Source organism: Tetrao urogallus (assembly GCF_951394365.1).
Source record: "Tetrao urogallus genome assembly, chromosome: 3".
NCBI lineage: Eukaryota > Metazoa > Chordata > Aves > Galliformes > Phasianidae > Tetrao > Tetrao urogallus.
Window position 1 is genome coordinate 14,591,885 of NC_136815.1, and position 22,991 is coordinate 14,614,875.

The window sequence follows — 22,991 nt, forward strand, 5'->3', positions numbered from 1 at the left end:
TCCTGTCCCCTCTAGTATGAGTGCAGCACACATCCCCAAAGCAGACTTTTTTACAAGCCCATTTCTTCACAAGAACTGCTCACCATTATTATATTCATAATGAAATTCAAAATGTGCAAAGAATTTGAAGTGATATGGCAGTCAGACCTTCATCCAGAATATTTTGTATGCCCTGGAGCATAGGAATGTCTTCATATCTTCAGGTAATTAAAAAAAAAAAATTGTTTTGTAGAGGATGGTGTTTTGCAATATTTCAGACTAGTTGTAAGTATGTCAACGAGACTTAATTCACAACTGGCTAGTGTCAGGAATATCATACATAGCCTGTTAGAAATCTCATATGAATAACAAATGTATCAAAAGAGACATGCAATCTCTTGTCTTCAGTCTTCTGCAAGGGAGAGTCCTTTCATTTTGTAGCACTCAATTCAGATATAATAGAATCATAGAATATCCTGAATTGCAAGAGACTCATAAGGATCATTGAATCCAACTCCTGTCTCCGCACATGACCACCCAAATATCAGACATATGACTGAGAATGTTAGTCCAGACACTTCTGTTTTTCGCTACAAGTGAATAATGACAGAATTTTGTGAAGTTATCAGAATGTAACAGAGTAGCAAAGATTTGGCTGGAATTCCTTGATGTTTAATCTTGGTATTGGGCCATAAATGCTTTAATGTCCATGAATAATCAAGTATTTGATTTATTTGGTAGTGAAAATAATAATGCTAAGTGGCATCAATGCAGGCTATGTCATTGACATCCCAGTGCCACATTCAAGGTGGTAACCAGCTCATGGCTTGAACCTGCTCTTAGCTTGCTGGAGTGGTTTATGAGCAAGACCATGAAGAGGAGAATGCAGTTTCCATCTTCATTTACATAATTTTCTTCCAAAGTGAGGTTCTCATCAAATGCCTCTCCTCTGGCTGTTGATTGGCAGTATACCAGTACACTATATTGTACTTGATTTCAGAGTTTCAGATGATAAAAGCAGGGTTTAGTTACAAACTTCAATTTAATATCTCAGAAAGGTCTTTATTGTGTACTTGGCAAATTTGAACCTTTACAGTTTTTTGCTTAGATTTGGGGAGTTTTGTGCGCAACTCCACTTGTAACCTGAGCCTTTAGAAACACTGACTTGATTTCAGTTCTGGTAAAAGAAGAAATTAAAGATTGCCAACTTGTTTCCATGATTGCTGCTGATTGGGTGAGGTTAAAAAAATCAGAGATGAAAACATTTTTCTTTTCATGCATTTTTCTGGTAAAGGATAAGAGTTTCTGGTTCTAAAAATGTTTTGGTTACTATTTTATTTTAGACTGTGACTTAGATTGGACATTTCCAAACTTTAATTTGCTTTATGGAGATTTTGGGTAAAACAGTATACAGGATGTGCAAAATAAGATCTGTAATGGCAGTAGTAAAGAGTACCTTTTAATACATGCTGCAGACATATGTGTCCTGCAATAAAAAGCCTGTTGGTTTACTACCTATGTAAATCAGTCCAAGTCTTCTCGAATTTCTGTCAGAGTTTCATAGAAAAACTACAAAATGTTTTATGATTCTCCTTGAATAGATTATAATGTCTGTAAATTAACAAACCTAATTTAAGAAAAGTGATTACAGCAGGGTCTGAGCCATCCAATTCCAACTGTATCTAATACTCTGCATTTAGTTGTGGCCTTGTAAGAATGATGCTGCTCTTGGTGTTTAATGCTCCTGATCAAAACCATTTAGCAATCGTGGGGGGAGAATGAAAAAAATGGCAAGTTAGGCAGAAAAAAATGAGCTGTTTGGAGGTCTGATGTCTGTAGATGAGAGCTAAGCTAGGAGAGGGGCTGGGCATTGAAATAGCCAAGTTAAACAAGAGACACTTAAGAGCTAAGTAGCCTCCTGGAAGACTGATAAACTTTCACATGGAGAACATATGGGGTTGAGCCATTAGCCCCAAATGGTGTCTTGTTTAACTTGGCTTTTCAGATAACTAGCCCCTGTCTAACTTGGACTTCTTTGATGGTATCCCACCTTTACAGGGCCGACCCTCCTTAAAACTTGGCTTTTTGTATTTGTAAAATGGTTTTGATCAGATAGCACTCGTCTTTTTTGGTTGAGAAGAGAATTAGGCTTGGTTTAGAGAAGAATTAAGTTGCAAGAGAGAATATATTAGTGTCGCACTGAGAGACAAGCCAATTTTAATAAAACACTAGAATGAAAAAAGAGGAACACAGCCAGAACAGGATTTGAACCCACAGCTTTCTTTCCCACAAGTAGATTTTGTTGCCATAAGGGTGTATGGAGAATAGCTGACTATTTTTCACATAAGCGAGTGAGCCCATCTAGTCCCTTAAAATGAATATAAATATGGAAAATGACAAAAAGAAAACTGATATTGGACAAGTGCTAAAAAAGCTTTAATTTGAATGTGTGCTCATGTCTGCATGCTGGCACAACTGAAAGAAAAACGGACAGTGTAAATAACATATGGTTTGGTTTTTTTGACAAGAGGAAAGAAGGAAGACGGGGGCTTCACTGTAAGCTTGGCAAGTTGTCTCTTCTAAACTATCATATTTAAAAAGGAACATTTTGTGTATCATTCTAGTTCCACAGATACACTGAGAGCTAAATCCTGCTTTTACCGAAGTTAATGAGAGTTTTGCCATTGACTTCATTGAGACCAGAATTTGGCCTCAGAAGAGTGAATTCTAGCAATTTGAGATATCAGGGCAGTAACACATTTCTTACACAAGTTTTGTTCTGTGTGGGTAGTGAAAGGCTCGGTTTTTAGCCTGGCGAAAGACATTATTGTGGCTTTTGAGTGCACGGGGTGTGGATGTGTGAATGAGTCTGCAGAGAGAATCCATTTGCAGATCGTTTACATTTTGAGGAAGGGCAGGGATGGTACTGGACCCAGGATAGGTACGAGCCTGGTGCAGTGGGGCCTGATGCAGACAAAGAGCTTGGGCCACTTCTGTGCCATAAGCTATTATACAGAATGTTACATATCTCATAAAAAGTGTACTGTTCATCTGATAGATAGGGTAAAGTAGTAACATGCTGTTCTAATGTAGCAACATATGCTTTACATAATTTAGTAATACTGTACTTTATATAGGCTTCTAGAATGAAAACAGGAAGGCATGTTATTCCACACTGCTCCACAGGTCTTACCCAAGCATTTCTGTATTTGACAGGAAAACACAGTTTGTATTGAGACAGCCAACTATTCTGCTTTTACTTTAAAGCTGTATCTTTTAAAGTTGCCTCGAAATATCCACAGAGGACAAATAAATGTTATCTGTTGGGTGCAACCTTTCAGCCTTTGGTGCATTCCTATCTTAAGTTAACTGGAGTTCCACTCAAAATGGTCGTTGTTAACCAAAAGTATCTGAAACAGTTGGAAAGAAAAGGAATTCTTTAAGCATTTGAAGTTTCTAGCATATATTGATATTAATCCTGAGTATTTTTTTTTTTAAATTCCAAAGAAAACTATGCTGTTATAACTAATTGATTTTGGTTGGGAAAAAAAAATTACTCATTATTTCTACCACAGTGAAAAGTGCTGAGTATATTCTGGCAAACAAAGAAAGGGAAAAAAAAAGCCCAAATCCTAGTGAAAATTATGTGAAGTTTAGAATGATGCAGTGAAGTATGAGTGAACAACAGGAATCCGTTGCAGTGTGTGAGAGGTAGCAGCAAGATTTTTCCCTACTGTATCAGACTACAAAGCAAACCCACTTACTTTATTAGAGAGACTCATTCTGTTTATTTATTTTCTTCGTCTTGGTAGGTAAAACCAGCAAGAAGGAAGGGTGAGAGGGGACACACTTTAATGCCCATCTCGTTTTCTTCCAGGAGAGTACACAACTGCTACAAGTGCCGTCAGTGCAGCTTCACGGCTGTGGACACACAGTCGCTACTCGAGCACTTCAACACTGTGCACTGTCAGGAGACAGATGTCACTACAGCCAATGGGGAGGACAGTCACGGTGTTTCGGCTATCAAGGAAGAGCCAAAAATTGATCTCAAGGTCTACAGTCTGATTAATCCAGACCCCAAGATGGGGGAGCCCATGTCTGACAGCATAGTCAAGAGGGAAAAGATAGAAGATAAGGAAGTGCTTAAGGAGAAAGGTTGGACTGACAGTCCCAGTGATGATCTTCGCAACGTGCCCTGGAGAGGAACAGACATTTTGAGAGGGAGCCCATCATACACACAGACCAGTTTGGGCTTATTGACCCCAGTGTCCGTTGGCCAAGAGCAGCCAAAGCCTTTAAGGGATAGTCCAAATGTAGAAGCTGCCCATCTGGCACGGCCCATGTATGGCTTGGCTGTGGAGAGCAAGGGCTTCCTGCAGGGAGTGCCGGCCGGAGCAGCGGAGAAAGCCGGGCAGCTCACCCAGCCCTACCCTGGATCCGGGGATGGCAAGGCCAAGGATGAATCCCAGTCCCTACTGCGGGTAGGAAGCTCTCTTTGTTACTTTCTTTTTTTTTTTTTTTTTTTTTTTTTTTTCGTGATTGCAATTGTGCTGTGTTTAATTAGGCATGCAGAAGATTTCTTCGGATTCAGAGTGAATGCATGGGAAAATAAAAGTAAATATCAAGGGAAAACTGAAAGATTCAAACTTGTAGACTTAAGCTGACAGGTGAACATTCTGATTTATTGGCAGCAAACAATGTATATATTGGTGTAGTATTAGTAAGCAAGTGCTTCTACTTTTGCTATTTAGCTCTGATTGAGTTCTGTTTAATCATTCCTGCTAATTGTGCAGGTTGATGATGCATTTGAAGAACGAGGGTTTAGAACCCCGGAAGGCCTCATGTAAACTGTTAATCACCGCTTAGATTTTGAGGTGATGTGACAGTTCACACTTAAGCAAGATTTTACATTATTAAATATGTAAGAATATGAAAACTAACTTAAATATTAATAAAAAGTAACCTCTTTTTTTTTTTTTTTTTGGTAAAACAGTGTAATTATGTATCAATTTTGACACTTGTATGGTTACCTTGGAAGCAAAAAGAGGAAAAAAAAAAAGAAAAGGGAAGGAGCTTGGGTGATAATGGGGAGAATATTCATCACACCAAATAATTTGGTGTATTCTGTCATATTAAAAAAAAAAAAAGCTGTGATTGCAGAACTTACCAACTTCCCCTTTTATCAAGGTATATGTTTTCCACTATTGGTAAATTTGAGGTTAGAAGAGCTCTGAAACTGAGGAGCTGGAAGGCGAATAAGGGCCTTTCTCCTGGAGTCACCACTGTATGTTTTCTTGGGGGGCTTCCTGTCCGAAGATTTAGGAACCGGCAGACAAATCTCACTGGAATGGAAGGGGTGGTCAGCTCTTCTTCTGTATTATCTTTTCTGAGTACATTTAAAACCATATTTCATGTAAAGAGAGCAGCATGTCAGAAGAAGATAAAAAGCAAGATAAACGTTCTATTCCTTGTGTGCTGAAGTTGTACGTGTCTGTTTCTGTATACACATGTCATAAAAGCGCTTTGAAAATGAAGTCAGTAATCTTAAAATATTACAGTTACTCTAATTATAAAATGATATGTCTGTCACTTAAAAGTCCACATGCAGTTTAGGATGACCACAGTCCTTTGTGCCTTGCAGAACATGAATAGCTATGGATATCAGATGTTAAGAGTATGAGAAGCAGTCACAGAATGACAAGTTCCCTGTTGCTTGGTTGTGTGTTCATTGTGAATGGCAGCTCTATATTTTTCTCCATGTAAAAATATACCTAAAAATATATAAATATATCTGGCTAGCAGTGGAATTTGTGCTGCACGTATGTCACTGGTTACATCTGAGTTCAGTTCTTGCTGTGGTTCTTAGCAGTGCAGAGAAGTATTGGCCAGAGGAGCCATTTATATTTTGCATTATCAGAATACAAATAATTTATTTTTTGACTACCTAGTAGTAAATGATGATTATGATAGTAATTATGGTCTGCAAAAGTAGTATATGTAAAAATCTCTATAAAGATCAAAATTTGCTTGATGACAAGCTTAAAATCTTATGCAGTAAATAAGACCATTATATTATAATGTTTAAGTAAAAGTAAATTAAACAGGGGAAACTTGCACACTGGCTGCTTCTTATGCCCTTCTTTCAGTTTGTTTAGAAAAACAGTAATTGAGTTGTCTTCAAATCAGTATTTTTATCACTTCTGGATTTTTAGAAATATAAAGTTTGGAGTTCAGAAATACAAATTTGCATAGTTTTCAGGAGAAAAAAAGTAGGTTTTTCTTTTTTTATGTGTGGGTAACTGGGTATATAAATTAATTCCTTGCACTTTTAAATTTTGCTAACAAAGCAACTTTTATATGGTTAGTAAAAGGATTTATTACTGGGTTAGATCTACGCTGACGAGTAAAACCATGCCGACACCTTTCAAAAAAGAATTGCTTTTGTATACAATTTTGACAGCTTAGGTCTTTGAAGTCCATTGTTCCAAGGCTGTGGTTGTCTGGGTCTTTCCTTACTTAGAATATTTTCATTTTTGCTTTTCTTTGAAAATGGGATGAGTTGCCTTTGTCACTTGCAATTTTTAAGAAACAAGACAGGAAGTTAATTTTCTACATCAGCTGAACAAAATCCCTAGATCATTATGTTTCACCATTATTACTGAATATTGGAAAATAGTGATGATTCAAACTTGTTGAAGATAAAGGATGATCTGGAGGACAGAAGAGAGAGCAAGGTGAGGGAGTGTGAATCTATGAGTGACATTCATTTTTCCACTGAGATCAGCATCCACTGTTCCCCTGAATCCATGAAAAATACAGAAATCTAGCTGGTGGTTTTTATTCTTGATTCAGTTTTCTGTAGACAGAGTTATGAGATGTAGAGCTTGCACTGAGTAGAGTTAGGAACTGTTCAGAAAAAAACCTTCCCATTTGGAAAAATAATAAAAAAAAAATCCCTACTGTTAGTCAACTCTCACATGATTATGCACTTTTGGGGAAATGTGTTTTTCTACTGTGAAATAGTGGGTAGAAATAGTTACTATTAGGCTAAAATCTGTGCCTTTCTATAAATAAGGGGTTAAGTCAATACATACTTGTGGTATCGTATAATGAATTCTCATGCAAAATACTGTATCCCAGGACAACTGGTGACTAGGAAACAAAACCTGTAATAAAATCACAGTAGACACCTTCATTTTGTGCTTTTGAAAGATCGACACAGAGAAAGCCAAAAATTTGGGATTACTCAGTGAATAAACACTGTGAGAAATGGACTGAAAAAAATTAGCACATCCCTTTGGTTGTGCTGGCTATTCAGTATTTATAGAGTGGTTCTGTTTATTAAGAATGATTTGTAATGATTCAACAGTAGCAGTAATACCATGTGCTTTTCATTTTTCAATTCTCTCATGATGACTGGAGGAAGGGAAAGAGGAGATAATGTTTTTCACATTTTTTTCATACAGATAGAGGTTAATATTGCAAGGCAGGTTTTTACATAATGAGTTTATGACTACGTTTATTTGCAATTTAATAAAATATCAAAGGCAAAACAGATCATCTGGGGAAAGGGTGTATATCTGCAATTGCCCACACAATTCTTTAATGATAATTTAAACTTTTGGAATTTACTTGAAGCGTCTTTCAGGCTCGGGTGTTCAGTAATCTGTTTATGTGCTGCTTTCTTGCATTCCTTCAATGCACGATGATTGTGTTCCCTCCCCAGGCTCTGTGCTACAGTAGATTATTCATGGGAGTAATTAGAGTAGGATTTATTTTCTTTTTAATGGCTAAAAGACTGAATCACTTGTAATCTTTGAGGAGCAGGACATAGGGCAGTGGTGATAGCTTGAGCTCTACATGTGTGCAAGCACACATGTACAGGGGATGCACCTTCCTCCCCAAGAGAGCTTCCAAGCTGTGTGTGTGTGTAACTGAATCTTTCTCAGGGGCTTGGTACACTTCTGCGAGTAGCTTTAATTTATTTTTCTTATTAAAATGTTTCCAGCAGCTGTACTTACGGTGAATCTGTATGTTTTGCAAACGGGAATTAAAAAAATGTACCTCAGCGTGGTACAATGCAGACATTATTTCAGCTCTTCCTTAGAGTAGCTGATTTTCTAGTTTAAAGATTTGTTGATACTGGAAGGTCTATTGAGATGCAAAAATGTTCCTTTTTTGGGTAGCACATTGCCAGCCAGCAGACTCTGGGCCAGGCAGATTGTTTAATGCTTTGACAACGCTGATCTTGGGCAGCAGGAACTTTTTGCTAAACTGATTTTAAATGAAGTGTCCTGTTTTGTTACATGTGGACGCTGCAGTACAAAGTTTTTCACTAAACTAGGAATCGCAGCCTGCTCCTTCGGATCTATATACAGACCTAGTTAGCCCCCCCAAAGGCACTGGTAAACACTGCTGCCTCACATCACAGTGCAGCCCATGCAGATGCAGAATAGCATGATGGGTGTGCCCTGCGGGGCTGCAAATGCCTGAAAGCACAGGGAGATAGATGCCAGTGTATTAATTAAAATTCATGCAACGAGTGAATTTGTGTGCCATCAGAGGGAGAGAGTGCGTCAGATTATTGCAGAGGTACTGGTGGTGGTTGTCAGAGGGAGATGGCAGGCTTTGGCAATATATATCCAGCTGAAGTTATGGTAACATTTGCTATGAGCTTTTATTACAAGGGCAAAGGATAAAAACAGCTATGCTATTAAATCAAGATTATGTTGCACCATGATGTGTGGACTCTTCATAGGAAATCACAGCTTTTCAAGGAAGTTTCCATTTACTTGCAGAAGAGTTATTTTTCTTTTTGTCTCTAATATTTACAGTCCTGGTATTTCTTACAGTGTTCTGTCTGGAGCTGTTATATGGCTTTAAATTTGGAGAGAGAGACAATCAGAAGAACTTACTCTCCCACTTTGCATTCTTTTATGTGACTGTTTGTGGCTAATTCTAAATGAGCAACGCATATGCAAGTATCAGTAAATTTATATGTGATTTGTTCATTTGATATCACTTAGTAAATACTGGATGCAGTGCCTAGTAGTGAAACATTATTTCTCCTGTTATAAAACACCGACTCCTGCTACCCATAGTTAGAATGCCAGATTCCTGCAAAGTGGTAGAAAGGCTGAACTGCCTTTTGTGATTTCCAAAATCTAGGTCCCTCCTAAAGGAATGTCTCCTAAGTATTTCCATGGAAACCACAACAGATACAAAGAGCAGAATAACACTATTTGGTAGAACAAATTCTCAGCTACAGAATACTACTTTTCAGCATAGTCAGCATCATCAGTCAGTTTGTGTGGATGAGACGGTCGAGATGCTCTTCATTTTGTGGTGCAACAGCTGTGCATGGCTGTCTGGAACATGATTTGTTTTTCACGTTGCTGTTGCCACTGCTGAAATGCACCAATTACCGCCTCGCTGTGTTCACATCCACTGTTTGGTGTCCATAAACATTCATGTTGGTGGTTGCCAGTTTTTCAGTATGGAAGAATTCAGTTCCACACCTTTGCTTTACTTCCACGTCAGGCGCTGTCTTGTCAGACTGCCCCCCTGCTGCCGTCTGTCACACAGCAGCAACACTTAACGGAATATTGTTGGGAAGGTTCAGCCTTTACTGCCATGCCACCAACATCCATCTCCAGTGCTGTGGGCCAACATAATGGAAACAGGAGACGTTACTTTTGGAGTAGTCCTCGTGAATATAAACATAAAATTCTTGGCCAGAAGGGCAGCATAGCGTTGAGGTGAAACCCGCCTCCCTGGTGTTGGTGGAGGTCTTGCTGCTGCCTTCAAGTAAAAATGTGCTCTTGGCAGTGCTACTGAGGTTAATTTTGGTTTAGGTGTGATTTTTTCTCGGTTGCCACTACAGTGAAGTGTATTTAAATTTTTGTACGTTTTACCTTTTTGTCCTACATCTCACATCCAGACAAGTCTCAAAGCACTATTCTCGATGGTGTATCTACAGAATCAAATGTAATGTGTGTAATTGTCCCATAAGACTTGTATTCAAGTTGGTAGAGATCTTGGATTCAGCAGCTCATCCCTCAGCCGTGTTGGAAAAAAAACACAAGCAGTCCTTTAAAGAAGAAACATCTGAAATAGTTTCCCCATAGCTGCATCTCATTTTTTTCCCATTTCCTCTGACTCTGTTAGAGATCTTTCAGGAAGTATTTATAGTCAAGGCTATTCATTGCCATACGGGTCCTCTAATTAGCTGGGGAGAACTCAGCAGGCACTGTGTCTTGCTAACGCACACAGCTCCGTCAGGTCACGGAGCTGCCAAACACTCTGGGTTTTTTAGGAGCACCTGTTTCCACAAGTCTGTGCCTGGGGAGGCGGTGGGCTACTTTGTAAATAGAAGTACATCCTGGAGAAGGGCAAGAATTGTCCAACAAGGAAAGGGGGAAAATAAAGATAGGACGTAAAGAGAAATGTTTTTAAGGCATTGGGTTTCCTGCATAAAACTGCAACGGGTAGAATCCCGTGCTGAGGAGCGGGCTGCGAGCAGAGCTAAAATAACTGGTGAAGATTTGAAGTCGTTGTGAAACAAACATGTACTTGGCTGCTTTTAGCAACTACTGGAACCAAACCCACACGAAATTGAATGTTTTGCATTACTCATCGTGACAGAGTGATCAGATAGGACTAGAAAAAAAGTCACTTCTAGAAAAATGTTAACCTGCCCAATTCAAGGCATGTTTCTGGTTTCTGTGCCGGGTGTGTCTGACATGTGGAGAGACAGCCCCACCTCGCGCATGTTTACCCGCCTGACGGTGCTTATTTTTTATTTATATTTCTTTCTACAAAATGTGGTTGGGAAAAGCTTTAAATGATAAAATCATTATTAGGGTGGGGCATGGTAATAATGCAAAAGGGCAGCAGCTACGTCAAGATCCTTGCTGGAGAGGTGAATCAGTGCGGGAACAAAGGGCTGGGAGGGCTGGGACAGGCCCCAGGCGCTGCGTCAGCACCAGCAGCCTGCGCTGAACTGCCGTGATCGATAATGATGATTCAAGCAGGGAGAACCAAGATAGATCTTGGTTTAAAGCAAGCTGCTTGGGTGGGATGGGAGAGATGAGAAGAAAAGCACCTTCTCATGGAACTGAATGGCCAGAGCTGGCTGTCAGTCAGTGCCGAATGCAGTGAACTCAGTTACATGCTACCCTTACTAGGTGGGGAGGACATTTCTTCTGCCCCCCATGGGTCTGATGCGTGATGCCTGGGCGTGGTGACAGGTTTCAAAAAGTGCAGTGGTAACAGTTCTGCTGTTACTCTGTGTTGCTAATAGGACTTTGCATTAGATTATTTACCTGAAGTGGAAACTTGAACTGTACGTTAGAAACAGGATGATTTTTGCCAAACTGGATCCAATAGGAAATACACTTTCATGTTCAGGGGTAGAACTTACTGCTAACTTGTAGATTTTCAATGGAAAATTAAATTTCATAGATGAATGCAGGCAAGGATTGTACTTAACTCTACTTTCGCCTGAAGTACTGGGGTACTGAACAGTGAAAATCTATGCGAATATGCCTCTAACATCTGGAAGTGCAGAGTGGCTTTCTGTGTTGAATTTCTGAAAACCTTGTACATGTTCTTTGGTAATTAAAAGGCACAATAAATATATTCTTTTAGAGAAGGAGTATTATGATAGACAGCGAGTAAATGTTTAATTTATTGGACTAAGAAAGGATCATTGTAATTATAATTGATTTGAGGGAATCCAGATGCTATCTGCATCTGAACAAATTCAAAATGGTGAAGATTTAAAAAGAGATTTGTGAACAAACAGTGCACATGTGTTCTGGGATTTTTCCATGGAGGTATCCAGGAGCTAAAACACACCATTGAAAATGGCAACTGTGGAAAATAGCTGTTATATGAACAGATGTGTGCTATAGCAAAATGTACATCTGAGCTATGTAAAGTGTTTATAGAACAACTCTTGTTACCTTAGTACTCCTCTGATCTGCATGTGACCACCTTGCAAGTAGTCAATTTTAAGATCTCTAATTTAGCACAATTGATTTAGTGAACAATTTCCTGCCTAATATAATTCATTTACTTCTTGTACGAAGTTCTGTTTTTAAAATGAAGCTTTATAATGGCTAAATGGTTCTGTTGATGTTTTTCTAAGCAATTTTTTTCTAATTCTTTGTTTGCATATAACAGGAATTGGTAAGTATATGTGTGCTGTGCCACTTTGCATTGTTCTTTGGAGTTCAGGTAGGATATTCTTTATGCAAGACAAAAGGAGTAAAGATGATTTTTGTTTTTGCACTGTGCACAGTGATAGGTTTCTGAAATGTGGCACAGGCTGTACAGTGCTTTGCACAAAGCAGGGCGGCTTGCTAAATGGTCTTTGCAATTGTTGCTTGGTTTGCGTACCTCTATGCTGCCTGAGATTTGCAAATATCATTCTTCTATTGTTATTCTACATATTACATAATTTTATATGTAATATTGTATCATATGCCATGTGTTGCTCAAATCCTTGACAGCATTTACAGCTGCACGAAGGATGCCTTTCCATCGAAGAGAGAAGAACAGTTCAAGTTCAGATTGCTAATCGAGTGCTTGGGAGTTGCCACTTGTGTTTGCTGTGATAAGCTGGTGAATCACATTTGTCCTAGTTAGTTGGTTAATCCCCTCTCATTTCTTAGCTGATCTAGGATTTAGTCTCCTGGTTCTGTCTGTGAAATGCGAATAAGGGCAGGCCCTTGCCTTGACAAGTTAGAGATACTTTAAAATCTGTATTGTGCGGTGCTGCAAAGAGTCCAATCCATATGCATCCTGCATCAGTTCTGGCGGTTACCTTCTCTGAGCATTATGATGTAACATATTGCAAAAATACTGGCAGAAGAGAAAAACTTAGGAAATACCACAAATTTAACTTTGTTAACATTTCTCTTTTTGCCTTTATGTCAGTTAAAAAAAAAAAAAAGTTTTTTTGAAGTGGGGCATCCGTGTTTCTTGTTTGACTTTGACCTCATTTTGGTTCACATGCCTCTGTTGTGTAGTGGCAAACTACACATTTTCACTTTTGGGAAGAAGTCTTTGACAATGGCTTAAACTGCAGTCTTTAATCATGTCGGTTGCCTCCAGCACTTGCTGAGAGTAAAATTCCACCCTCTTCGTTTTCAGATGGATTGGACTATTGGCTGTTACTCCTTGCAAGACCGTCAGTGATTTGAAAATTATGTTTAAATAAAAAAAGGCAAGGAAAAAAAGAGAAATAATCAGAACATTTGTCAGGGAATTTGTTATGAATGGTAATGAGGAGCAATGCAAACAATCTTGGAATGGGTTTTAATTCATATGTTATTCTGGGAGCCTGCAATTTCTGGTGAGAACATGGCATATTTTAGGTCTATTTCCTCCAGTTTCTGGCATGTAGCAATGCCTGTTTTGTTCAGTCAGATGTTCAAATGAGAATTTTGGATGGTTAGAACTAATTTTAGTAGATGGGGGGCAAATTTATTATGATGCCACAAATAGAGTTTGATCACAGCTGCTCGTTACAATTATAAAAATCGGCTGTGAAGCACTTTAACTATATTTACTGAATGCAAAAAAAAAAAAAAAAAAAAAAAGAAAAAAGAAACTCATCTATAGAAAACCCTGTCTCATTCCCTTAAATTTCTGGCAGTCATCTTGTATATATAGCCAGTATTTTTGAGTTTCACTTGATCACGCTGCCAGATTACTTTCCTGCTGCTCTGCCCACACCTCCCGGCAGTGATATGGTGCTCAACTGACTCTCCCATTCTTTCACGAAGAAATTGTATCATTTTTTTGGGGTGAATTTCTGATCTTGTTCTGAAATTACAGTGAATCACATGCAGACCTCTGGAGACCTATTAAAAGAAATGTTAGGAACTTCACTGGAAATTGGGCACTTCAAAGCTCTCACTTCTCCAGTCTGTACATGACTAAAAGGCTGTAAGGCAGACGCTGCAAGGTTGGTGAAAACTTTCAAATCAAAGACTTAATGTACTACTATTAACCTCTTTGTAAAATGAATGGAGAATGGTATCTTTACATATTTAAGAGTTCTTTTTCTGTAAGTAACTGCTTTAATGTTCACGTTATGATGTTGCTGAGTTAGAAGAGAAAATACTGACATGTACACCCTGTTGTTTCAATCATGGCAGCTGCTCTCCCATCCTAGAGTGGACTTATTCCAGACCCGTGTAAAAGTTTGCATTGTGTAGAACACATTTTTTTTGAGAAACACATTTTCACAATTCAGTTAATAGACTCAGCTATGGTGATGGTTTTGGCATTCCTCTCTACAGCTGATAAAGAAGACAAAAAGCTCTCCATTGGCGGTAGCACAGTGCATGATAGTGTATTGCTGAAATTGTTTTATGTTTGGATGGGATATATTGGAAACTTGGATACTTTCTTTTGTTTAAAGTTCTTTCAAACCCTACCTTATGCATGGTTTGAGGAGCGGAGAGAGTTAATGGAAGTCTTGATTAAAATCTTGTTGGCTTCAAAGCTTTTAATTCTTGCAAACAGCTTGGCACCTTTGTTTGCTTCTGCATGTACGTGTGTTTTACTAGTCTGTTTACTGGTTTAAAAATTAGAATGAAATTTAAGAAATAGGATTTATTTTTTAATTGAAAGTACCTCTCTACTGGTCACAGAATCTCCTGCAGTTGTTTAGCAAAATGGCTTATAGTACTAATATTAATCATTTTTAAAGCAAAGAGTATGTTCCAACTTTACTGATTTTTCCATTACAGAAAATTATGTTCTGCTTAGTAGAAGTTTTAAATCTGGCTTAATTTCTAAACATATCCTTTCATGCATAAAGGACTGTAAGCTTAATTGGCACTTAATCAATGTGTCTTTGCCTTATAATAGTCAACTAAATGGCTGAAGGGTAGAGGTCTTTGCAATGAACATCCATAATGACTGTCAGAACAGAACTGATGTAGGGACTTCATTTACAAAAATGAAATGTCTTTTAAATTTGTTCTCTCAGTTTAGGCTGTCTCAGTAGGAAGTTCTGCTTAGTAACTCCTAGTGTAAGACTCATCTTCGGACAAACCTTGTGAATGAGCATTCATATCTCAGGAGAACGAGGCTCTGAGCTTTATTGCTTCAGGTTGACTTGGTGTGCCTCTTGGCTGAGCTTTCGCCCAGAATGTACCCTGTCAGTGAGGGAATGATGGCCTGTCCAGAATACTCAATACCCTTCTTAACAAGTGAAACAAGAAGACATTTCAGACAGTAGTCCCCCAGATATTTCACTGTTGTGAGAGAGCAGCATTAATCAGTAAGCTGAGAAATATTCTATTTGTGACAGATCTGTAGGTTCTTGGCAAAACACCTAAATTTTCTAAGTGCAGTTCTAATTTTCTGAAGCCAGCAGGACCTCCATTCAGGTGTCCGCAGTGAACATAGAACATTCTCTTACACTGGCTGTGTAGACTTTCCAGACAGCTTTTCCTGAAGTATATATTGTCTGCATTGTAAATTAAGGCTTCCTGATGGGGAGAGATTAAGCAAAATTTTCTAAATTACCTTTTCTTCTAGACATCTGCACTTTGCCATGATTGTAGACAGGGTGCTGGTCTGAATAGTCCTTGCTCTGACAGGTTCTTTCTTGACTGCCTACCAGCCAAACATAAAGGGCCCTAGAGATCTGATATCCTTCCTACCAAAAATATTCTTGTGGCCTTGATTTCTTTCATCAGCATTGCTGAGTAAACCTCAGCTAGGGTAAGGAGACATGTTTGAGCACAGCAGAAGAGCAGAATGGATGAAACTACAAATTGTTAGTCTGTTAAACACAGATTATGTCTTTGGGTACAAATTCCATTAGCGACTGAATGAATCTGGATGGGTAGTAGCTTGTGGAAGTATTTGTTATGACAAAACCAACTTTTCATTAATAGACAAAGTTATCCTGTTTTTCTCTGTAGTCTGGCCAACATCAAAATGTTTTAAACTAATTTCAGACTTGTAAAACACTGTCTATCAGATACAGACATATGGATTGAACTAGTAATTTGCTTGCCATCTGCTGATAAAGGAAGGAAAGCATTTAAGTTGAAAATGAAGATTTTTTTTTCCCATCGGAATGTCATATGGTGCCTTTAGTAGTTGTTTGTATTGACATTTTTATTGATTGTTATGTAAAGTGTTACACTGCATTGACCTACATCTGTTTTCAATCTAATAATTATGATTTTTTTGGTTTACAAAATATCTGTAATCATTGAAGGCTATAAATAACGTAGCTTGAAAATAACCTGTTTAATCTTAAATAAATTGATAACTACAGCTTTTAATATGTGAAGAAGGAATAAGCATATTCTTTTGCTCACTCTTCTCAGCGTATGAAATAAAAAACAACCTAGCCTTCCAACAGTCTTTATATTTTCTTTTAGCTAAAGTTTCTTTTTCTTCCTGAAAGATAGGACAGACTCCAGGAAACACCACAGATCCCCACCATAAAAACAAGCAAACAAACCTGCCAAAACCTTTCTGCTTAGGGGAAAACAGACGTGAGCTTTCTGGGCTTTCCTCCTGACTGCCTCTAGGAGTCTTTTTTCACTAGCTCTGATGGTTCATGCAGGCCAAGAGTTTGTTACCCTGCTCTTTGATGAAGCTGAGGTATTCCAGCGGTGGCTAAAATGTGCTCTTTCATGTGGGCTAGCAGTGTAATAGGCCAGGATGGGTCAGCAGCTGATTCTCCCTGGGAGTAATAATAATTAGTCTTTAATGAAAGTTTATTAGTCTTTTAGTTGAGGATTCTTACATGCTTGTTGATTTTCATGAAGCATTTAGACTTTCTCTCATTAAAAATGACATACCAAGTACAAAACACAGTGACTTCTCAATAGATATATTGCTTTCATAGATAATAAAACATATTTTCCATCAGTGCTCCAGAACATGTAGCTTTGCTTATTTAAATATTTCATAATAAATACTTATTTCAGTCTTAATTCTCCAATTTTTATTTCATGCTGAAAGGTAATTTTTTTTTCAGTGATTTCAGTGATCCATTTTGAACAGATAGTGCTAAAAATGCTCATGAGCTGCGTGCTTAAACACAAATTGTGTATTTATTAAAGTTGTGACTGAATTGTTGATTTTCTTTTTAAAAAGACAAGCACGTTTTTTCTCAATGCAGCAGTTGGATTATTGAGTCATTTGAAGCATGGCGTATAATAGATACACCAAAGAATATATGAACTTGAAAGTATTATGAAAAATCACTTCATGTCTGAGGCACTGTTTCTGCTTTTATAAATATCTGTTTTTCTGACAATTGGCATTCTCTTGTAAAATGACATGAAAAGCAGATGAACGGCACACAGATCTGTTAGCACATGCCTTCATCTCATTCCTGACTATGGTCACCTACAGTTGCACCTGAAAAAATTGAACAGTTATGTAAATAGCAAGGTTTCCAAAATGTGCAGTTAATTACCATTTTCCATTTGGAGTTTATGCTATGCAGAAAGCTGTTGCAACAGTAGCACCGTTTTAACAGATGGACATTTGTTGCAGATGTACTGACAGGAATTGACAGCTTTGACAGCAAGAAGCCCTGAAAAATAGGAGGAAAATTGAGATCGTACTAGGGAAGTAAGAGCTTAGGTAGATGCAGCACTCCTGTACTGGCTTAGGGAGAACCTCAGTTAACACTGTTACTACTAGTGGTACTACATCCACCTTTGTTGTTGTTGTTGGGTTTTTTTGTCCTAAGCTTCATCCCGTATACTGTATATTACTTTGTCTTTGTATTGTGTTTCATTGCTACATTCCAGCACAGTAATTCTGGACCTATGCTGCATTTAATGCTCCTATCAGTTTTTGTTTTGTTTTTATTTCATTCAAAACAGCTGCCCAGAGAGCCTGTGGACATCCCGCCCCTGGGGATGTTCAAAGCCAGTCTGGATGGGGTCTAGTGTTAGATGGGGTCTAGTGTTAGATCTGGAGGTTGTGGGCCTGTCTGTGGCAAGGGAGTTGCAGCTTGGTGATCTTTGAGGTCCTTTCCAACCCAAGCCATTACATTTTTATTTTTGTTTTTAATAGGACTTATCATTCTGTGTGGCATCTGAAAATATTCTTTACATATATGAAACATACAGTGCAATTAATAAAAATATGGGCACTTACGCATTTGTTTGAGTATGCTGATTGCATTAAAAGAATTACTTCACAATAGCCAGGAGGATATCAGCTGTTAGTCTGACACTGTCTACCAGAAACCGGTAAACTTGACGTTGATAGACATATTCACGTCATGGTGTTAACAGCTGTTTACATACTTGCAAGTTTAATGTGTAGCTTGGTAAGCTGCCTAGGAAAGAGATGAGAGTCTGATCGATGGGATAGGAGGAGTCATGATCTCTTGTCTTAGACAAGCTGTATGATTTGGGATGAATTCAAGTTTTTTGTGCTTCTATTGATGTGTGTGTTTATTATATAGTAGCTTCCAAAGAACATTAAGATTTATGAATATTAGCACGTTTCTTTAGCAACGCTGGCTATGAGGTAGTTCAGAAGAAAGAAGGTATGTAAGTAATACCTAAAATGCTGTATGTCTGGTATACGCTTCTTGTCTGTCAGAGCTGTTCTTGCACTGATGATTGGACTTACTGAGGTGTTACTACACTTCTGACACAAACAAATGGTTGTAAAACCATTTGTTTCAGGTCAAGGTGTTGTGAACAGCAGGTGGACACGAGTACTGGGTCTGTATAAACAACATACTCCTACCATGGGACTAACACAGGTCCAGAGGAATAGCAGCATCCTTCTCAAACACAGCTCATGTGTGATTCCTCCTCTTCCCCAGCATGAGAGAATGAACTGCAACTGTTTATTTTCAGCACATGGTTGATATCTTTGTCTGTCTGTCTTTAGATCAGCTGTGTCTTGTTAGAGACTTTACTCTTGAGCCCTGAGAATCTCACTCTCCCTTTCATCTCCCTGCCATGTAACTGTGGTTTGTTAGAAATGACCGAGAAAAAAATGTAAACTTAAAGAAATGACTAAGAACTCTATAGCTAGTTTCAAATGCAAGAGAGAGAATTGACTAACTCAAGGCTGTATGTAAAAGATTAGTCTGTGTATTGTCAGATATATTTACAATATCTCTCAAGATGACGAAAGAAAAACTTCGCAGTTGTATCTACCCTTTGACATATGTCATAAAAAATGTTTCAGTCTGAACTTTTCTTGTTAGACATAGGGTTTCTCTTCGTCTCATGCAAAAGCATAAAAGTGTGGTATTCCTAGCTTTATATAATCCCAGAATATACCCATATATTGTATTAAAAATCCTTGGCTTTATGTATACAGCATGTGCTATATTTATACAGACAAACTTAGATAGTTCAGTTGAGTGGCTGTAGGAATGCAGCTGCAGATGAAGGAGATGTAGCAACAGGGGGACTGACATTTGAATTGTTTGTGCTTTGTCTACCCTTAGTATCTATGTTCCCAGCCCCAACAAGAGTTATTCAAGTGTCTCAACAGAAAATACACATGTAATTTTTTTTTTGTGTGTGCCTGCTAGTGCTTTCACTGGATCATGCTTATGCTGCTGCTGCTGATTTCTTCAGCTGGAGATCAGCCAACTTTCAGAGCACTGATAGTGTGTATAGTCAGGACAAGATTATCAGAAAGCATGAGCTTTTTGTTTTAGCATGGAGCTTTATTTGTTACTTTGCAATTGTCAAAAGCTTCTCAGCAGGTCTTGGTTTATACTTACAGCGCATTTGTGAAGTGAGAGTTTTTTTCCTTAGCTGACAAAAGCTGTCAAATCTTTTGGTCTACCATGGCTTCTTTCTGAATATTTAAATATAAATAATGAAAGAAAATGATAAGTATGTTTTATAAATTCATATCCTCAAAATGATAAATCACACACAAACTTGATGACTTGAATAACTGCATCTATTTTAACCCACTTGCTACCATTACTTTTTTTTAGAGATGTGTATGTATGAAAGAATAATAGAAACATAAATATTAAAAGGAAAGTTCAAATATACACTTTTCCTCAGCTGTTAGGGTTTCTTTGAGAGCTCTACCATGATCAGCATACTTATGCTGCTCTGTTGCTGGTATGACATGTCTGTCTCACATCCTTTTCTGGGGGAAACTAGTGAACAATTTGGGTTACCTCCACTAAAAATGCTGGAAGCACGAATGTCCAAAATATACTGACAGTTGTGCCAGTGTAAAGCAATACAAACAAAACCAAAATATTGAATAAATATTGAATATTGAATAAAATTGTTTACGACAAATATTTGGCTCGACTTTGTAGATAGCATGAAAAAAGGATGACTTTTTTTTTTTGTGTGTGTGTGTGTCTGAAATTTGGTATTTTTCTTTTAACTAACATTCAGAGAATCATAGAATGGTTTGAGTTGGACGCAACCTTAAAGGCCATCTAGTTCAACCCCCCCCCCTGCTGTGGGCAGGGAGACCTCCCATGAGACCAGGTTGCCCAAAGCCCGATACAGCCTGGACTTGAACACTTCCAGGGCTGGGACATCCACAGCTTCTCTGACTGTATGTGCCTGTGCCTCACCACCCTCTGAGTATATTCGTTATATCTAATTTAAACCTATCCTTTGTTAGTTACTAATGTGACCATCATTAGATAATTTGGAGAGCTATATAGCATTCTGACTACAAAAGGGATAGAAAGAACACCTTAAAAGAGTTTATGAAGTTGCTAGGAAAATGAGTATAATGATAGCAGCAGGAAAAAAGTGTATCACGGCTTCAAAACAGATGGAGTCCTCTAAGGAAACTGTCTGAACATGGCCAGGGAACTATAAATTGCTTTAGAAGATACAGCTTTTACTGCAGATGGCAATTTCCCAGTCAGAAAGTGAAAGCCAGAACAGGGGTATGTGCATGCAGAGAACTGTACTGAATGTGCCTAACATCTTGTGTTTGACATACATAGAAATTTAAACTGGAGTATGAATTCAAAAGACTAATGTACAAGTTCTGAACATGAAATATGTCTTAGCATTCAGAAATCTAGCAAGTGGCTTTCAGGCATGGAAAATTACAACTAAGTACAGAGTCAGAATGAAATTGTAGCACTGAAACAGGGCATTGCCTTTGACTGTCATTTTCCATCACTCTCATATTGAATTAGGACAGAAGAGCCCTCTCTTTTTTTCCGTGTGTCAAGCTGGTGTCATTTCAGAGTCACCAGGTCAAAAAGCAGTGATTTCCTTCTGAGGCTGGTGCTCCGTTTTGCTTTATTACCCCATTTGACCTAGACCTGATTTCACTGAAAGAGATGAGTTTTGGCTTTGTCTGGGACTCCTGCTGTTGGAAGTGATCTTCATACCCCAGGAAACAAAACTCCCTGAAGTTACCCCATTCCACGGACTTTCAGGGCAGGGCTTGTCTAAGCAGCATGTATGAGTTAGCTGTCTAGGATTCTTGGAGTCAATGCAAATTAAAACAAATGCGAAGTACAGAATGCAACTTGTCTCATCCGAAAAAAGATTTCTGTACAGAGAACTGGTGTTTTTTTGACGTTCGTTGTATCAGTTCCATTTCCAATGGCTATGAAAGAAGCCTGGTCACGTACTCAGCAATTACAGGAGGTGATAAAAATAAAAGGTGTGCCTTCTACATTCTATGAATGGCCGTGTTATCAGTGCTGCATGTAGGAAGAAAAACTTTGTTCATCTGCAATAATGACTGCCCTGTCTCCAGAATGTAATTTGTCAGCTAATGGGGAGTACTAATAGAACTTTAATCAAGAAAGCAAGTCGGAGGTTCTATCTGAAACTTAAAATATTATCTCATGGAATAATTGTGGTTTTCTGTTGTTGTTGTTTCGGGATTTTTTTTTTTTTTTTTTTTTTTTTTTAATATATATGTTTGCGTTTCTAAGGGGGCATCTCTCTCCAAAGGGATTAATACAAGGCTGTTGAAGATGAAAGCTCTTTTTCAGTACCAGCGTTTGTGTAGGGTGAAATGATAGTCATTCTCTGGAAGCATATTTAAAGACAAGTTAAACTAATGACTGTGTAAGATAAAACAAAAATCAGAGGGAATGAAAAAATATTTGTGAAACAGAAAAAGGAAGTAAGATAGAAAGGAAAAGTTAATGAAGTTATTTGTATAAGATAGGGGAAGATTATTTCAGTACAGAAAGCAGAGAACAATCTGTTTCCTCTTGGATGAATTGTTGAAAAGTTGAGGAAGCCCAACCTGCAAGAAAGCTGGGGAAGGTAAGGGAGTGAGGGTTCGGAAGAGAAAGGTCTGAGAGGTCAAACAGTTACTTGGTACAGTGGCCCAAGCCCTTTTTATGAAGTTTTGCAACATAGATATTTTGGCATTATTTCTTCAGGCTTCCCTTCCTCTGAGTACCTGCCTAATCTGCAAAATTTGCCTCAAAGTCCACAAATAATCTGCTAATGTCCATTTTAAGTTACAGAAACTCTGAGTGATTGTAATTTGCTTCCCATTATACATTAGTCAGCTGTTTAACTCATACATTAAAACTCTGACCTAACATTCTCGGGGTTATTAATACTCAGTGTTATTCAGCTTCAAAACAAGAACAGTAGCTGAGAAATCAAGAAATGAAGCACACTTAATCAGGAGTTTGGAAACTGAAAACCAGTTTTAGCATGTATTGTCTGATTATCCTTGGTAGGAATGACCTTCCCAGGTCAGGTACCTGGATATATTCAGAAAGTTATGTGAACAGAGCAGCAATAAAAGGCCACTGCACCAGCATATTTCATGGGAATAAAGTGGGTGGTGTTACCCATTGTTCAATACTTTCTCCTTTATGTGCATATGAAAGTCATTCTGTTGCACACAAGGGTCTGTGCAAATCATGCATGCTTAGAATAAACAAAAAAGGAAGCATCTTGACTGGGCATTGAACAGTGTATCTGAGATTTGCTACCTTAGACATTTGTCCTGCTTCCTTACCTCTCTTTGTAGGATGCTGGTTATCTGTGGGCTTCCAG

At 38.2% G+C, this 22,991-nt stretch overlaps 1 protein-coding gene across 1 annotated transcript in view; it reads left to right on the top strand.

Moving 5' to 3' along the window:
• TRPS1 (transcriptional repressor GATA binding 1) overlaps positions 1-22,991 on the top strand; it is a gene marked incomplete at both ends in the record, with an annotated part of 163,381 nt that overhangs the window by 22,048 nt on the left and 118,342 nt on the right. The window contains one exon of the mRNA XM_079533181.1: positions 3,857-4,460. Coding sequence (XP_079389307.1) covers positions 3,857-4,460 — 604 coding nt within the window. The remainder of the gene's footprint in view (positions 1-3,856; positions 4,461-22,991) is intronic.